Source organism: Homalodisca vitripennis, chromosome 4 (assembly GCF_021130785.1).
Source record: "Homalodisca vitripennis isolate AUS2020 chromosome 4, UT_GWSS_2.1, whole genome shotgun sequence".
Classification (NCBI taxonomy): domain Eukaryota; kingdom Metazoa; phylum Arthropoda; class Insecta; order Hemiptera; family Cicadellidae; genus Homalodisca; species Homalodisca vitripennis.
The window spans coordinates 186,143,241-186,161,535 of NC_060210.1; the positions used below are offsets into that span (position 1 = coordinate 186,143,241).

General features: G+C 33.7%; 1 protein-coding gene across 1 annotated transcript; it reads left to right on the forward strand.

Moving 5' to 3' along the window:
• The first annotated feature begins 1,656 nt into the window (after window positions 1–1,656).
• On the forward strand, window positions 1,657–16,877 carry LOC124360752 (NADH dehydrogenase [ubiquinone] 1 alpha subcomplex subunit 10, mitochondrial). Its single transcript, XM_046814626.1, has 6 exons — window positions 1,657–2,355; window positions 9,561–9,647; window positions 11,409–11,619; window positions 13,199–13,363; window positions 14,751–14,865; window positions 16,646–16,877. Exons 1-6 carry the CDS (start codon window positions 1,809–1,811, stop codon window positions 16,742–16,744), a joined length of 1,224 nt encoding a protein of 407 aa, XP_046670582.1. The 5' UTR covers window positions 1,657–1,808; the 3' UTR covers window positions 16,745–16,877.
• Window positions 16,878–18,295: the final 1,418 nt, after the last annotated feature.

The following is an 18,295-nucleotide window of genomic DNA, read 5'->3' on the forward strand; positions in this document are numbered from 1 at the left end:
GATTAACTCTAGAAATTACAAACCGCGGTGTAAATAGTTCCATTTTATTGGATCATGGCGGATTAATACTAATAGTTGAGCTACCTCCTATTATGAATAGTCAGCGGTCCAGTATCAAAACTTCTACTTCTACAAAATCGGGCTATTCCCGTCTACTTACTTTTAAGCTTAGACGTTATCGAATACAATGGCTGACAGTATTAAATCAATTTAATAAGATCGAAAAAAGCTACTGCATATTTTTTTAGACAGTATTACTATTATTTTCAATGAGTTTTGTCCCATGATAAGTAGGTTACAACTAGAAGTGACAATTTTCATTTCCAACAAATTACAAATATGTGGTTTAAACCTTTTCTTTTTAAATTGAGAAGCTTTTGTTGATCTAAAATGATATGAAAATTCAATTCTTTACTTTGGTCCTAAATGGTTCAACTCCTTAAAACTAGGACATTATTTGGTCGGAAAGGAATTTTACTGTTTGGATGAAGTTTTAAAATTTATTTTAATATGAGTTATTATTATTTATTTATATTTTATTCCTGGGATCGATGTAAACGAAACATTTTCTAATGTAAAATAAACATTAAATATATGAATTTAAAGTAATATATTATTAAATGACCTCAGTATATCTTTACGTTGGTTGTGGACTTATACTTTTTGTGAACATTTTATTCGAATAAGCATGTTATAAAATAAATTAAGTGAATTATTCCGTAATTTTCGATGTATCAGAAGTTCACCACTAAAGGGTTGAAAGTTCATTGTATATTTATGGTAGGTCAAATAAAACACGTTTTAATCAAGAACGTAACGAGGAGGACCCAGAGGTCCGGCTTACCACAAATGTTCAATGACTTTTTTAGTAACAGATTACTATTATTTAAATAATTCAGTATTATTGACATGTACTACTGAAAGATCGTTCTCAACAAAGAAATGGGTCAAGAACTATTTAAGGAACAAAACGGAACCTTAATCTATGTTAACTACAGGAAAATATCAGTTGTTGGACCCCCCAATGATTTCCTGGCTACGTTCTTCGTTTTGATAAGCATCTAATTTTGTATGTCTTACACAATTTCGGTTGAAACAATACCGGACATGTGTAAAAGTAACAGCGAGTTAAATGTAATAATTTTTAAGAAATAAAATATTTGTAAATAGTAAAGTTAGCAAACTAGAGGTTTAGTACTTTTATTTTATTTTTGTTACTACTACCACTATCGGTATTAATTAATAACACGTCACTAATATAACAACTAAATCCAACAACGTAAGCCTATACATAATATTGTTACGATTTTCGACTTCAATTCTCCAATATAATATTTCTTAAACTCATATTTCAATGATTCGTAAGTTGATCCAGATATGTTCTTAGTATATAATTTGAAAATAATGGGCCTATTATTCCCCTATCTAGCATACAGTGAAGAGATTCCATGAGAAGCCACTTCTAACTTAATAGTGAGTATTTCGATCAACACGGATATTCAGCATTAATGCTGATTATCACTTTATATAAGTATCAATTTCTTTAATATGTATAGTTTATTAGTATTAACGCTGACAGATGATTTTTTTCAATTCTATAATGTTGGTAAACAACGCGAGTCAGCTGATATTTCTGGTGAACGATGATAAAAATATGTGCTTCTGCTGTTTTGTATCTGTGCTGTGAGTGGTCTGCTGTTATTTTAATGTCTGCTATGGTGTTAATTTAGTAGAATTTAAATTCTTATAATATACAGTGTATTAGGATATATTTGTGAGCTATATATTCATAGGATTTATTTTCAGCAATGGCCATCATAATTTTGGGATTAAACATTCCAAAAGTGGTAGGGAAAATTACCCCAGCTTGTAAAAAATTATTGACCTCTCAAGGAAATCTGAAACTTCCAGCTATAGGTTCAAGAAGGTCAATTTGTGGGAAAACTTTAAGGGATCCTGATGTTAAAAGACCACCCCCTTTTCCTTATAAAGAGAAGAGATACACTATGCTTCGAAGTTGGTTTGATAGAACAACACATAGATTTGATGAAAATTCCAAGATAATTGTGGTTGATGGGGCTGTTGCTTCAGGCAAATCTGCTGTTGCAAAGCAGCTTGCAGAAGAATTGGATATGTTGTACATGCCAGAAGCAAACATGGATATGATATATATAAATCCATATGGCTATAATATGAGACAGTTGGATCCCCAACTACCAGAATCTTGTCAATCCTTTGATACCAGGGATTTTTGTTTGAATCCCAACCATTTGAATGCAGCTGGTTTACAGCTAATGTTATACAGGTTAAAGTTTGCACAGTACATTGATGCATTGGCTCATGTAATGAATACAGGTAAGTACTGTAATAAGTATATTTGGGAATTCTCTACTTATTAGTAATATTTAGCAGTTACCTGCGACATCATTCACAATTACATTTAGAAACACAGGTAGGCCTACACCATGAGCATATTCTTTTTAAATGGTATTCCAAACAATCCTGCGATAAGTGATAGTCACTGGAAGATATTTCATCTCTCCCTATTTTAGATATTTTTAGAAGATGGTGCTCAGCTGAAGGGTGAAACTGTTTTTGGACAGAATATAAGCAGACCAAGTTTTTTACATTGATGAGTATAGTTATTGATACTTAATATTTATACCTACGTAGAATACTCACCTGTTAATTGATATTAAAGTATCTGTAGGCCTCAAAATCAGTCTTATGTTTGAAATTAAAATAATAAACATATACATTAACAATCTTATAAATAACAAATAAACCGGGTAGGGTACGATAAGCGGACCCGGTTTTTTATATCGAAGAATGTAATCATCGATACAGTAGAACCCCTCATATCCGGCCACCACGGGACCGAGCCCCTGGCCGGATAACGATTCGGCCGGATAAACCAACCTACAGTACACAGCACTTGACGAAACAAAACAATTGTACTGTACTGTACTAACCGGACTGCAAATAATCAACGAACTGTTTACAGGTTAAACCTATTAGCTCAACTGAGGACAACACAGGAAAATGTAAACAAATAAATACACCAAAATAACGCAAGAGTCGTGGGAGACTAGTGCGTGCAACTGCGCGTCTGCAAGCCGTGGTAAATAAATTTCGATATTGGCTTCCGGGAAGTGGCCGGATAAACCGAGGTGCGGTAAAACCGAGGCCGGATATGAGGGGTTCTACTGTACCCTAATATTCGTATCTCAAATCCTAGGCCATCAATCGATATAAAATTATAGTTAACATGGTATACAATGAAGGTAAATCTTAAGATCAGCGACTACCGCTCCAATCGCTGTAATTTCTTTGCATACTAACACAGGTTAACGTAATTTCACCGAAAAAAATAGTCCCGATTATCACCGTAGCCGTTTACTACCCCCCACCCAAAATAAATTTGAAAAAAATTAAATTAAAAAAAAACCTGACTGACAGTGCATTTATTCGTTTTTATGGTTTTGTTAGTTCGTAGGGCAGTAGTCCAGGAACTACTTCTAGTATAAACTCGTCTTATCTTATCAGTGATAAACGCGCGCCGCTTATCTTTTGCCTGTAATGAAACCTGCGTTAGTTCTGTCTGAGTTTTGTGTGTGTAAGCAGTCATGACGTGATCTGGGCTTGGACTTTGCAAGCTCGAGTTAATTTTTTTTCTAAAAGAGCAAGCAGCGCAAAGCGCTGCGCAGCGGGCAAGCATCGTGTGACCTGAGTTTTGAATAGGTAAGCTAGGGTCTTTTTAGCGTGTGACAAGAACCATAGCACGCCATGTCAATAACTTTTCACTAATATTCCTTGTCCATGTGGGTTTGTTTGTTTACGTCTGGCGGTCAATCAAAGCCGTCCTATAGGTCACGTGATCCGCCCGGCCAATCAGAAACTTTCCTGTTTGTCACATGACTACTGTCAAGTCATCAAAACGACCATGGTCGGCAATTGTTTTTAGTTTGATAGTCGAAAATCTTGTTATTTATGTGTTTTGTATTGCCAACATTGTACTGCCGAAAAACTGGTTTTTATATGTTAGCGATAATCGGGACTATTTTTTTCGGTGAAATTACGTTAACCTGTGTTAGTATGCAAAAAATTACGGCGATTGGAGCGTTAGTCGCTGATCTTAAGATTTACCACAATCATATGTTTTATATTAAAATATTAATTTAATATTTACAGTGATTAAACAAATTATTATAACAAAAATTAAGAAAACTGAAGACAATCATAATTGCTCCTCTCACAGTTACAGTTGTTTCTTTCCCACAAATTTTACATAATGGGGTTTTCGGTACGAGTCCAACATGTTGAAACCACGTAAAATATGTCTTTATCATTTTTCAAAGCAATGTCATGTATTTTTCTAAAATTGACTTCCATTTTTAATGATTAAATGTTACTTATGTACTTACGTGTATTATTTGAAAGTGTTTAAAGCTGTTGATATAAATTAGATAATTTAAGGGTACTTTGGGATTATACCGACCACACCCAGACATGAATCGTTATTTCACATTTCGTTTCTACTGATTACTAGATTAGCGTAGAACAATATTTCGTCAATATAAAACAGGAATTGTCTTATCGCAAACCCCTCCCCATCCTCAGACAGAGGTCAAAGTCGAGCGTCTAGTAGATAACGTGATTGCAGAGTCTCGCCGCCCGTTCAGCTGGTGCATCGCTTTGTTGTACTTCCGTGTTTTACCTCTACATTTCTCCAAACACAAAAATTCAACAAAAACAAACATTTACCAAACTAAACTCTTTATTAAAAAAACACTAAAAACTTGTTTTTTATTCTTGATCACATTCCGCCACCCAAAATGCGAGTGCCTCCGGCCATCAGCGCGGGCTTTGGCAGCACCTTCGGTGCTGCCCCGCGCTGATGTCGACGAAAGAAAAACATCCCTCGAGATAGTACCTATCAGTAAAATATCAAATTCTAGAGGGGCTAATCAGAAATATAAATTGAATTGTAATGGAAAGGCAATTATATACCGTGCAAATCACGTGATGCCGCGCGGTCTGCCGTAATCAGGATTCTCGAGAAAGATAAGATAACAGCGACAACACTAACGATCACAATACCTGGAAATGCTTGTAAGTTTGTAATTTTGTAATTGAAGAGTTGTTTTTTCGTTCTATCATGTTTGTTTCTATAAATTTCTATTTTGTGTTCTTCATACTAGTGTGGTCGGTATAATCCCAAAGTACCAATTTAAGTTAACTGTTCAAAATAATTAATTCAGTATCGATGGATTATATCGATTGTTATGGTTAAGTAATATCGTTTGCCAATTTCGATATAAAAAACCGGGTCCGCTTATCGTACCCTCCCCAATAAACCATAACAATGAAACAAAAAATTAGAAGCATAAATAGGAAAACACGATTTAACTAAGAAATTATAACAACATAACAAAAATTTGGGGTAGACTTTAATAAGCGCCTTTCACTCGTTGCTAGGTTGTTTTTATCGAATGGTTCGATGTTTTTATCCCAAGGAATAATTCGATATTATAATTTATTTAACGTAGCATATGATTTTAACTTATTAGTTATAGTAATTTTAATGTAAACAATAAACAGCAAGAAGTATCTAATATTTTGAGACTGAAAGTGGGAATGAATATGAGAAATATATGTGAGATATTTCTTACGAGATTTGTTTACGGAGAGTTCTTTCCTCCATTTCACAAAAGTGGGTTACTCATTGATATCAAGCTGGGCAAGTTATAAATATTGTAAGGTTTCTTTGATATCCAAGTCTAGGCCATAGTTGGTTTTGTTGTTTTGTAATGTTATTGTTAAGTTTGTTTTTAAAATTGTAATTTACGAGATTCCACTTGTTACGGTAATTTATTATAACTCTTATTGTGTGTGATTTTTACATATCGAAGTTGGATAATATATTGAATTGTTCAATAAAAACAACTGAAAAACAAGTGTAGGCCGCTTATTATTTAAAGTCTCCCCAAAATTTGTTAGTTAAGTAAACAATTTCAGTTGAAATATATTATTCTAACTTAATTATGACTGAAATCACATGTTAAATCACTAGGCCTACAATAAGTGGTAGATAAACTGAAATACAGTGTATTTTATTATAAAACAATACCAAAACACTTGTAGGCTAACACTTGCAAAATAAATCATATATGTATTTCACATTTGCAAATTTAAATGTTTGAGGACTGTTTAGTTCATTGTAGTATAAATTATGCTAATACACAATTTAACAAATTTTCAATGTAAGTTATATGAAAAATTTATTTGGTCTGTTCTCTATAAATTGTCTGTTTTCTATAAATCTAACTGATTCATGTCATTACACTTTCATTATCTTCTATTTGTAAAATTTGAATATGTATTAAAGCAATAACACATGTTAAAAATGTCTTTACTAAGGTATTTTGACCTATTCTTGAGATCACTTTAAATTTGTTTTCAAATTTTAAACTATTTTTCTTATACCACAAGGTAAGGAAGTATAATAAAACTAAATGCTGCAAAATTTAATTGCTTCGGCAGCAAGGGATTGCAGCAAAAATGAGGTTTTCCAAAACCGCTTAAATACCAGTTGGAGTTGATTCAGTAATAACTCAAAATGGTAATTGTAAAAGTAATGAGTGGAGTGGCAAAATACGAGTTTCACGTTATTACCTTATTGGAATCGTCCTACTCAACAAAACAATATGAGGTTTCATGGGGTGGAAATGAGAAATAACAAAGTTGTAGAACTCATAAAGAAATGGAACTACTTTTTACAAACAGAGCAATATTTCCATGTTGTACATCCACGTCGGGCGTCACTTGACCTTTTGTGACCGTGATTCAACCCCTTGATGACGTCATCGGATGCGCCGCCATCTTTGGAAACGTAAATGAAAAATAATACTGAAATGAGCAGAATTTTGACCCAAATGAACGATATTTTTCTTAATCTTGAGCTACAAATTAATTAGTTGTTATCGGGTTGAGGCAAGTGCCTCCGGCCATCAGCGAAAGAAAAACATCCCTCGAGATAGTATCTATCAGTGAAATATCAAATTCTAGAGGGGCTGATGAGAAATATAAATTGAAAAGTAATGCAAATAAATTCACCTAAAGTGTAATCTAAATCTAAATCTATATAAATAAATCATAAAAAACCAATATCAATATATAAATGGAAAGTAATAGAGAACACTTACAGTACCATTGTAAGGAAATAATCTCGTTTCGGTCAAAACATGAACTCCTAACATGTCCGAAAAAACACTCCGACAAACACAATTCACTACGATTCGTCGAGCTACTGGATGGTTGATCCATGATTGACAAGCACTCACTCAATCCGAACTACACAATATCTTGTGAAGCACTGGACCACAGCCTGGAAGGCACAGATAACAGATTCACTATCAGTCCCGGCCACATATAACATTGAAGTAAACAGGTATCGAGACACACAGCACACAAACAGAACATTCAAATATTAAAAACTTAACTATTTATGAACATACCCCTAAAACCATGTTATTTATCATTTGCAACCCCTAAAACCACACAGGTGTGTGTGTATCTGAACACACACACACATATATATGTTCAGGAGAATAAGCAGAATACATTAATAACATCAAATTCGTGATTTGCCGGGTCAGCGTTTAACCTCATAGATACACTAAAAATTACTGAAATGTGAAATTATGGAAGGAAATAAGGAAGTTAAGGTTGGTCCTTTAGTAGGTCCTACAGTCAGGTAGTTAGGTTTGGTGAGTTCTCATAAGTTTATCTCAAATAACAATGGTAAAATTGTAAAAAATACTCCCAGGAAGGGCAGTCGACCTTCAGATAGGTCGTACAGTCAAATAGTTCTAGATGAGTTTTTACCTTATATTGTTTGCTATTGAATCAGTTCATGCTTGCAGCATGTAGTTTTGTTTTATTTCTACTGTAGTTGAAGCTGTATTAAGAGTTCAAACCTAATTGAGTCTAATACAGTTTATAACTCAGTATTTTGTTTTTTAATTTATATTTTTGTAAGAAGGTATTTTTCTCCTTCTGTTCCTTTTATGGTTATATTAACATTACCCATCTTAATAGAGGATAGAATATATTCTTCTAGTAATTCTTTTTCAATCCTCATTGATTTATTCTCATTTTTTTAAAATAAAAAAGGAATAAAAAAATATTTAATAATTACATGTTAAACTATCTTCTTCTTCTTCTATGGGGCTATTGCCATGCACTTACGCTCAAGGGCCTTTAGCGCACCCCGGAAGTACACCATGAGACCTACCAGTCTATGGTTTCAGCAGTTCCCCAAACCACTGAAAACAACATCAAGTCCTCCTGGGGAAATTCTCCACCCTTTGCCAAACTACTAAATATGACTAAACTATTTTAGTAACCACCAAGCCTATTACCATGTTTTGCAAGCCATATAAGAGGGTGGTTTTATAAGTCTGGTAAAAATAGAATAAGATATTGTTTTAATAGCAAAAGCTCACTTTATTTTTCTACATAGTCTCCTTGCTAGCCCATACACTTTTCTTAATGATCTATCGGGATTATACCCTGGAAATCCCAAAAGGCAGTGACCGCACAGAGCTTCTTCATGGCCAGTTTTTCATGGAGGATGCAATGCACTCATTCAGTTGAGATATCTACAATGTTAGCTATCTCACGAACTTTTAGTCTTTGATCTTCCATTACCATATCATGCACTTTATCAATGGTTTCCTGTGTGGTAACTCAACGGGCCGACCGTAGCTTGCTTCATCTTCCGTGCTTCTCTGACCACGTTTATACTCATTAATCCATAAGTAAATGGTCTTCAAGGTTGGTGCAGAACCTACATGGACTTGATCCAACTCGGATTTGGTATGTGCAGCTGTCCAACCCTACAAATGAAAAGTTTAATGACCACACTAAATTCGTTTTTCTCCATCGTAAGAAACTAACTACACAGTTACCACTTCACCTGGCTGCCAACAATCAACTAATAACAGCTGCCATTCGAAACTTGCTGTAATATCTGTGGAAATAACAGGCTTACTAACAACAGTACACGTTCCAAAAATGTCCCGCTCTTTTATACAAACTTTCCAGACATCAAACCGCCCTCGTATAGTACAGGCCATTTAAATATGTATTTTAATAAAACTAAGTACTTAATCTTTAGTCTCCCTTTAGATTTAAGATTTCTCTATCCTGACCTAAAATAGTTAATTTGTTACTGAAATTGTTGGAGCAATTCAATGAAATATCATGAAGTATTGGAGAGAAATTTCAGATAGACTTATAAAAACACCCCGAATTCAGGAATCCATCTTTAAACTTAAATCTAAAATTAATCAAGATTGGAATATTTCAGTCACTATAACTTATTTCAAGGTGTTTTGAACACAATTTAAAAAGAATATACTAATGGTGTACCTGTGTTTCAAAATGCAATTGTATGCTAATCCTCAGCTAACTGCTAGTAATTAATAAAACAGTTATTTTTATGTTATTGGTGTGTAGTTATCATGATGAATCAATAAAGAAACATGTTTTTTCAGGACAAGGAGTGGTCCTGGACAAATCATGTTACAGTGACTTTGCATACATCGAGGCAATGGCAAAAGAAGGATTCATTTCAAAGGCTGGTAAGTTTTCTTTTTAAATATTTAATTTGTATGTTATGCTGAAGGCTATACTTTTAGTGCCAGACTCTTCTAATCAAAAGTGTGGAAGGTGCTTTTAGAGGTGTTATCCTCTTTTATAATTTTCATAATTATCGGTTAAATAGTTTACTATTCTATAAAGGACATACAGACAAACATTCATTTTTATATATATGATGTTATATAAATGAATGTTTGTCTGTATGTCCTTTATAGAATCGTAAACTATTTAACCAATAATTATGAAAATTTGTATGTATATGTATTTTACCACGGAGAAGGTTTATATGCAATGCCTATTGATGTAACTAGCCACCAGGCGGCACTGCAAATGATACAAGTTTTCAAAACACCTGCACATTATAAACTGCAATTACGAAACAGTTTGAAGCCACTAAGTTATGATGTATGTTTGTCTTTAAAATAAATTTCTTTTAAAACTTGAACTTGAACTTAAAACTTGAGTGGTAGACCACTTTAGAATAAAGTACATGTATGCCTACAATGGCTATAAACGTACACTTGCAACTGATTTTCTTGATTGTGGCAACAAGGCAAACTCTACATCGGCGGTAGAAATTAATTCACTTGAACCAAAAGTGCTCATGCATGGGCAAAGCGCTCACGTGATACAAGCTTGAATTTAGGTACTATCAAGATAGATATCCCCTAAGAGGGATATTTTCTATTTTCTTTTTGCCAGTAGTGCGGGTTGGCACCAAAGACACCACTGAAGCCCGCACTGATGGCCAGGGGTATTTTGATTAGTACTTTCCCGACCTCAGATTACATGCTATATCGTCCAAGTACCGATCGGAAATGCCCCTGGCCATCAATGCAGGTTTCGGTGCCACCCCATACTTCTGGTGAAAATAAAAAATATCCTTTGAGATAATTCCCAAATTCAAGCTCAGATCACTTCAGCGCCCTAAAAACGTTATCTTTAACTTTGGTCCTATTAGTAACACATTTATGATAACCTAATCTAAATCTACTTTTATCACAATACGTAATAAAAAGAAGTAGAGAGAGAGTGGCCTACTTCTCGCCGACATTGCTTTCTTTTGGGAGGCAAAAAACAAGAACCGATCATTGTCATAATGTCATGTAATTTTCACAGTAAGTAAAATAAAGTCTGCTCTTTCTAATAATTAGTATTTTGGTCCCCGGCAAGAAAAACTCTTCCCAAAATAGAAGCCTCCGTATAATACCAAAGTACCAAACAATTTAATAATGTAATAATGATGTATCTAGGTATATTGTGCTGTAAATGTATTTTGTGTACGTTTTTCATGAAACCCTTTGCGAATATACCAGTTAGGTCTTAGTGGTAGTGGGACAAAAATGCCCACTGGTTGTAGAGTTAACAGTTTTACTAAAAAAAAATCAACTTTGGCTAGTATATTATGAAATGTGGAAATAACATTTGAGCTGTAACTGTTGTGTCATTACCACAGTCAGCTTGGTAGTAAACCTGAAGGAATGCGTGGTTTGGTATCAGGGCTGTCCTGGACATGACTTTAAGAGAGTTCTACTGGTCATATACCATCCAGTCCGTAGATTAGGATGTTTAGGAGTTAGTGGGAGCCTTATATAAAATGTATTATAATACTCGTCCATATATAAATTACACATTTCTGAAACTGGTCCTTAAATTGAGGTACTATTTTGATTTTTGTTTTCTGGTGTAGTCATTAGAATCATTCTTTATATAGTGTTTATAAATATCAATTATTTCTGCAGCTCGAAGCGTCTACTATGACGTAAAGAGGCACACGATTGATGAATTGATGAGGCCTCACCTGGCTATCTACCTCGATGTGCCGGTTGATAAAGTTCAAGAGAAGATCAAGAAAAGAGGTCGCCCTCATGAACAGAACTCCAAAGCACTTTCAGCTTCCTTCCTTACGACACTTGAAGAAGCCTACAAAAGGCAGTATCTGAAAGAAGTGAGGTAAGTGTGGGTGATGAACAGGATTATTTCAGGAGTCATTCAGAAAACAAGGGTAATAATTCAGGTAGATCTTGATGTAAACACAAAGCTCTCCACTAAAACACTGGATAAAATCCTAATTTCCAACTTATTATAATTGAAGCATTAAAAGAGTGTAATAATAAATGCAAATTTTTGTAAAGCTTAAGCTTACCTTTGACTGGCTGCCAGCTGATTAGTCACCACATTTTTAGTAAACCACATCAGCATCATGCATCACAAAATGTAATGATGCTTAGTAGATAAAAAAATATGGATATGCCTGTATTCCGTGCTTAAAGGTTAAGGCCTGTACTTACTGCTTCTTTTAGATTTTCATAATTTTCTAAGTATTTTATTCCATAAATATGTTAATTTCAGAAAAGTTATGTTATAGCCCAGTCAGTAATCAATTCTTTGATTACATATACAAGAATGTCTTCAAAATTATAGAGTGTTATTTATTATGAACATGGTAATGCTCCGGAAGGAAGGCCGGAAAGATATGGTTGATGAACCCCAATCTGGAAATCCAGCATAACCAACGACAATATGGCCTGTAAGCGTGATTTGTCAAATTCTGGCATGATTGCACCAGAAATTCTTAGTATTTCCAAAATAATACATACATAAGCATAGAGCAGTAGTTTGTGACTTATTTAGGTAAGTCTTTGACAAAAATTATATAAAGGTAGGGCCCAGAATGGATCCTTGTGGTACACCTTTGTCAACTAGGCAATGCTTTGGAGTCAGTTTTTTTTGTTACTGCATAGTCGGATGATTTTTTTTTCTTTATTTTCACAACGCCAAAGCTGTAGTCACCAGAGAATATTTTCTACCTACTACGTTGATGGCTGGATAAACTGAAAAAGGATCATCCAAGTGAGGAAGAAGATTATCTCTATCTGTGAACTTCACCATGATAACAATCCAACCTGCTCTGTGTGTCTGTGCCTGCAGTCACTACAATTCGGACATGGGTCACCTTCATTCTCTCCCGAGGATAAAGACAGGAATCCATTTTAGATCAATTGAAGATGTTCAATGTGCCATAACGAGGGCTCTTTCTGACCTGTTGATGGTTTCCAGGATATGTAAAAAGTAGTCGAACCACTGGAATAACTATAGATACACATAAGAACTGCTTCAAAAAATATTTTTTTAAATGTGTAGATACCAAGAAAACTGCTTTGAAGGATATTTAACGTTTGTAACAATATCCTAAATGAATCTATTGGTTAGGTATTAATTACCGGACACACTAAATACGTATTTAAAATTTTATTTAAAAGTGAAGTTTTTTGTTCAAAAGTTGAATTTTCATTGTTTAATCCTATACAATACCTGAAAATGGTATATAACAGATCTTCTTGTCCAAAAAAATTAAATTTTGTATAAGAAATGTAACAAAGCTGACGTCTTACGCTTTCCAGGAATATTTCAAAACGTGAAACGGCAAAATTCAATGCTGGTAAGTAAAGGGTGAAATTCCATGGTGTATTTTGGCTCTATTTTTGTTGTAATTGTTTACTGAGCTCTAATAATATATTTGTGTGCCCAGCGCCCACAGTGAACTGCTGATCTATGACTGGTCTGATGGAGGAGATGTGGAAGTTGTGGTGGAGGACATTGAACGGATTGACTTTGATAAGTACACAGTTTACGATCAGAAACTGAAGGATTGGAGACTTCACAAGGAGCAGGCCTGGTCAGACAAGAGAATGATGTGAGTAGTGTTTTATTATTAGGGTTGGAACAATTTTAATTTTTAATTCTCATATGGAAAATATTAAACCTTAAACCATTTTGGTCTATATTTCCCATTTGGAATTAGTTTGAACATATCCAAGAACTTTTTAATTTTGTAAATACAGTCAACTCTTGGTAATTCTTAGATAGAATAAAAAGTATGTTTTTCGAAAAGGCCTACTACAAGATTTCCGAATTTCTAAATGACAAAAACATAATAATCTAGTTATGAAGAATAAGTGTCTTCTCCTAAGAAACTTAATTTAATATAATAACAAACTCAATAATTAATCTCCATTTTGTTATTTAAATATGTTATATTGTTACCAATTTTATTGTTTGATATGTTAATTAGTTTAATGAATGATTGTTATTACATTATGGTGTACTACAATTTTAATGTTATCTGACTCAGGAATGTTTTACAAAATAAATGTTTGACATAGGTTTTAATACTGTTAATTAGTTTATAGTTAATTTATTCATAGCTGAAAATGTTAATACTGTTTTTTATATTAGAGCTTATTTATTTGTTAGCAAATCTTTTTAGCTGGAATCTTGTTCTTGTTAAATCTATTACTACTAACGATGGGAGACCGAAGAAAGGGAAATTTCTGACTATGTCATCTGTCTTACCAGTATAGCTGGACCTTGTAAGATGTAATATGACAATAAATGTTCATTCATTCAAAGTTGATGGAACAAGCGTACAAGATTGAATTAACAAGAGTTTTGAATTTGTTTTAAGCCTTATTCTGCCTGTCCTCATGGGTCAGTGGCCTGTGCGAGGATATTACCAAACAGAATAAGGCGAAGAGTCGACATCAGTCAGATACTGGTAAAAAGTACAATGGTTACAGACAGGTTGTAATTCAGAACCAAAGTCCAAAGTCTTATTCTCAATGTGGATTCAAATCTATTCAGAAGTTTGGGCATCATTTAGATAACAAGGAGCTATAATTATCTAATAAAAATGGCTCTTTTGAGTATTAAGCTATTCAACTTACACTTCACCACAATATTGTGTTGTTTCTGACAAGTTGGAAAAAAGTTGTTGTTCAGTTTAGTCTGATTGCTGAAAGTTGTAACCACTATTTCTTGTTGTATTAGTTATAATTGTAAAATTGACAGGTAACTTCAGTGAATTGTCAAAAATTTTAAAATCACATTCTAAGATATAACAGATTGTGTTGACAGGCTATAATTTTCACCAATATCTGAGCAAATGTTCCAGTTGTCATCTATTGCTTCTTCAGAAGTCATAAAAAAACTAACTATAACAAATGTATATAAAAATATAAATCTACTTTGATAGGTTTCGGTTATATAGTCTTGTATGTTGAATGTGGTGTACTCTTGTGTAGATATACCGACCAAAAACAATGGCTCATGAATTTCTTCAATGTTCCGAGACTCGACTGCCCGGAACTGCTCATTGACGGCAATGACATGATGAAGTTCACGGAAGTCTGGTATAAGGTGAGTTCGTATATCTCAATTGTCTCTTTCTTTCATTCAAAGAATTTTGTTTTGTTTAAGCATTTAGGCCTCTGTTGGACATTTGGTAATGTCAATGTAAAAACAAAAATTGTTTATTTAACCCTTTAAAATCTGATTTATTCATAGTTACATAAATAATGATTATAATGGTTATATATGCCCACGAACAAGAGGGAAAAATTGAAATTAGCGATTCTTTTCAATGAGAAAAAAAATTGTTATTGCTATAGTGTATTTATTTAAGAATAATAAACACATCCAACTCAACCATCGTAAACTATGATAAACCTTCCTTTCATCTTTGCCTCAGATCGGTAAGTTCCGTATGAATGCACCATATTAAATACACATGTATTGTGATGCATGTGCCTAAGTCATGGTAAGATGAAGTATTTTGTTTGCCTTGCAGAGAAAAGGCAGACTACATTGAGTATGGTCTATTTGATATTAGCAGAAAACTAGTTGCTTAATGGCACACTCTGGGCATGTTGTGATGTTCCATTGGTAGTACTGTGAAGGCTAGTCTGCTTATGGTTTCGTGTAGGAGTTCAGTGTTCTTACCAGACAACGCAAGTATGGATATTCTATGGACAGGTGACCAGAGTAAAGTTCAAGGCAATTACAAAGTCAAGATGGAGTAAGTAAGATATAGTTTATATCTAGGTTTTCAGTAACAGGTTTTCAGATATTCACAATCATTAATGTTAGAAAAACGGAACAAAGTCTTTCAACTGGTAAATATCAATGCTGGATATTTACAGAAAATTGACTGCTTACAAATGATATCACACAATAATGTCCTGGACTATTGCGTTTTTTGACCTTAGTGGCGAAACAGCAAACTCAACATTAATAAGTTGAATGCTTTGCCACTAGATGTTGAGGGTCTGTTATTGTGCCGTAGTGGCGAAACAGCATACTCAACATTAATAAGTTGAATGCTTTGCCACTAGATGTTGAGGGCCTTGTTATTGTGCTTCTGTTGAGTACAAGTTGGATGCTACCGGTGCAGCCTGAAAATGATGTAGGTTCGTTGCTCCAAAGTGTTTAACACTGAAAATTTATTAAAACATATTTGGGTTAGTTACCATGTCTATCATGTTACTTGGAATGTGTTAATTTTAATCAGTGTTGTTAATCAATAAAAACATAATAAAGCTACATTTTCATTTTACTATCATAAAATTAAGTTTTTTTTTCACTATTTTTCTTTTTTATCTAAAACAAGATGTGTATAAAACAAAATAAAAGCAAACAATTTAAAAAATTGTAGCTCATAATTGCAATAAAACTTATATATTCAATATTGTTTACAATCTGAAACTTAATGAAATCACTGTCTAAAGCTGATTTCCATTTCATCTAGACTTCAATGATGCCTATAAAATCTGGTCAGAAGTTGGGATGGTGGTTTCATCAGAAGTTGAAGGTAGTGGTGGGAACTCTTTATTAGAGTGATAATAGTTCAGGTGGAAAATATATTGACTTTACAATTTTGATTTTTGTCAAGTCCTTGGTGTCGTCAGTTTGAGAATGTTTCTGGCTGTTCTGTTATTTACAACATTTGGATATATTTTGTTACAAAAGGAAGCAACATGTGATTGTGGTCCTGTCAAGTGTGAATCGCCTGATACTGAACGTTCAAATTGAGATGTGAAGTGCAATTTTTTAATTGACTCAAGCTTCATGAGTATTTGAATACAAATACTCAAATATGATATTTTTTTATCATATATGCTAATACAAACAATTTTTTCAGGCTCCTGGGATGAGATACGAGAAGGGCTACAATGAAAGTATGGGAGATACCGGTATATTGATGAGGATTTTCCCTCCGAAGAAGACGGATTACCTTTAAGTTTAGTCCGTTGTGACCAACATAATATACTGAATGTTAACATTTGGTTATAAAATATAGCTGTTCTAAACACACGTGTTAACATTTTGTGTACCTGTTCATTGTTGAGATTACATAGTTGTGGAAAACATAACATTTTCTTTTCTTTCTAATACACTCTATTCCAAAAAAGAAATGTTTGTGTAATATCACTCCATTAATCCTCATGAACGTAATGTGGATCAGTGATTGGTGCAAGATGGAAGTGTGTGGAGTTCATTTACTCAACTCAAGAGACAAACTCCAGTGATGACTAATTAAAGAATAACATTATCTGTGGATGGTTTATTGTTGCATGTCTATATAAAAACTGCTTGATAAGACAATTTAAGAAACTAAATTTTAACATCTAAAGTATATAGTTTTAGGTGGGATTCTACTACGTCACAGAGGTAATAGAAAAGAAAACTCTGAGCAAACATCTTTAATCAAGATTATTACTCTTTTTTCATGTCCAGGCACACTCTTTTACAGTCTTTGTTAAGTTTTTATTTGGAATAAATTTATTTGAATTTGAAGATATCCACCCATTATCAATCCTGAAGGTAAATCAGTTTAATAAATGCACTACAGTGGAACTTCGATAACGCTCAAAGCTCAAGGGAACCAAAACAAAAATTAAAATGATTTAAGACTTCAAAGTATGCAGACTTGATATGTCAAGGGTCCGGGTGAAAAGTTCGAACTATCCAAGTTTTACTGTATATTATTTGAATTTCCTCTAAAGTTTAGCATGTAATTGTTACAAACACAATTCACTGTTATTTCAGTTATAACTGAGTTCTAAGTAGTGGTTTAATTATATAAAATAATGTGTATTAAAGAATATTGTTCCTACGTATTAAATTTTGCTTCTCGGACTTAAGTGCTGGTGACATAACTGCTATCATCTAAGTTTTCTGGTTAGTTGAGCTTTAGCGAAGCCTACCTCTCATGGGATCGGAAAATTCATTTCTGTTTGTGTGTTTGATTGCATATCTCGAAAACGAACTAACCTATAAACTTGAAATTATGCAAGAAGCTTCATTTATATACAGGGTGAGGCAGACTACCCTTCCATGATGTATAGCAGCTGAACCCCGAGAAACCTATCTTCTTCATTTTAATGAAGACTCCCATATTTCAACATCAAAGAATTCGAGAAAATAATTTTTAACAACCACAAATACTCCAAAATGGCACTTTTGGGGGATAGGGGTCATTTGTTAAAGATTTTCAAATGTAAAGGTAGGTCGAGCCTCATTTTAAAGGTCTCTCTCTCTCTATTCATTGATCATTTTGAAAAAAGCTTTGATTTATTTTGCTTATTGTATGCACTGCGGTCCTAATTGTCAAAGTTATACAGTTTCACAGTTTTTTTAACTTACCTACACAAAAGTGCCATTTTTGGTGTTAAGAATTATTTTTCTAAATATTTTGGGGTTAAAATATGGAGGTTTTATTAAAACAAAGAAGGCAGGTTTCTTGGTTCAGCCGCTAAACTTCACGGACGGGTAGACTACCGCATCCTGT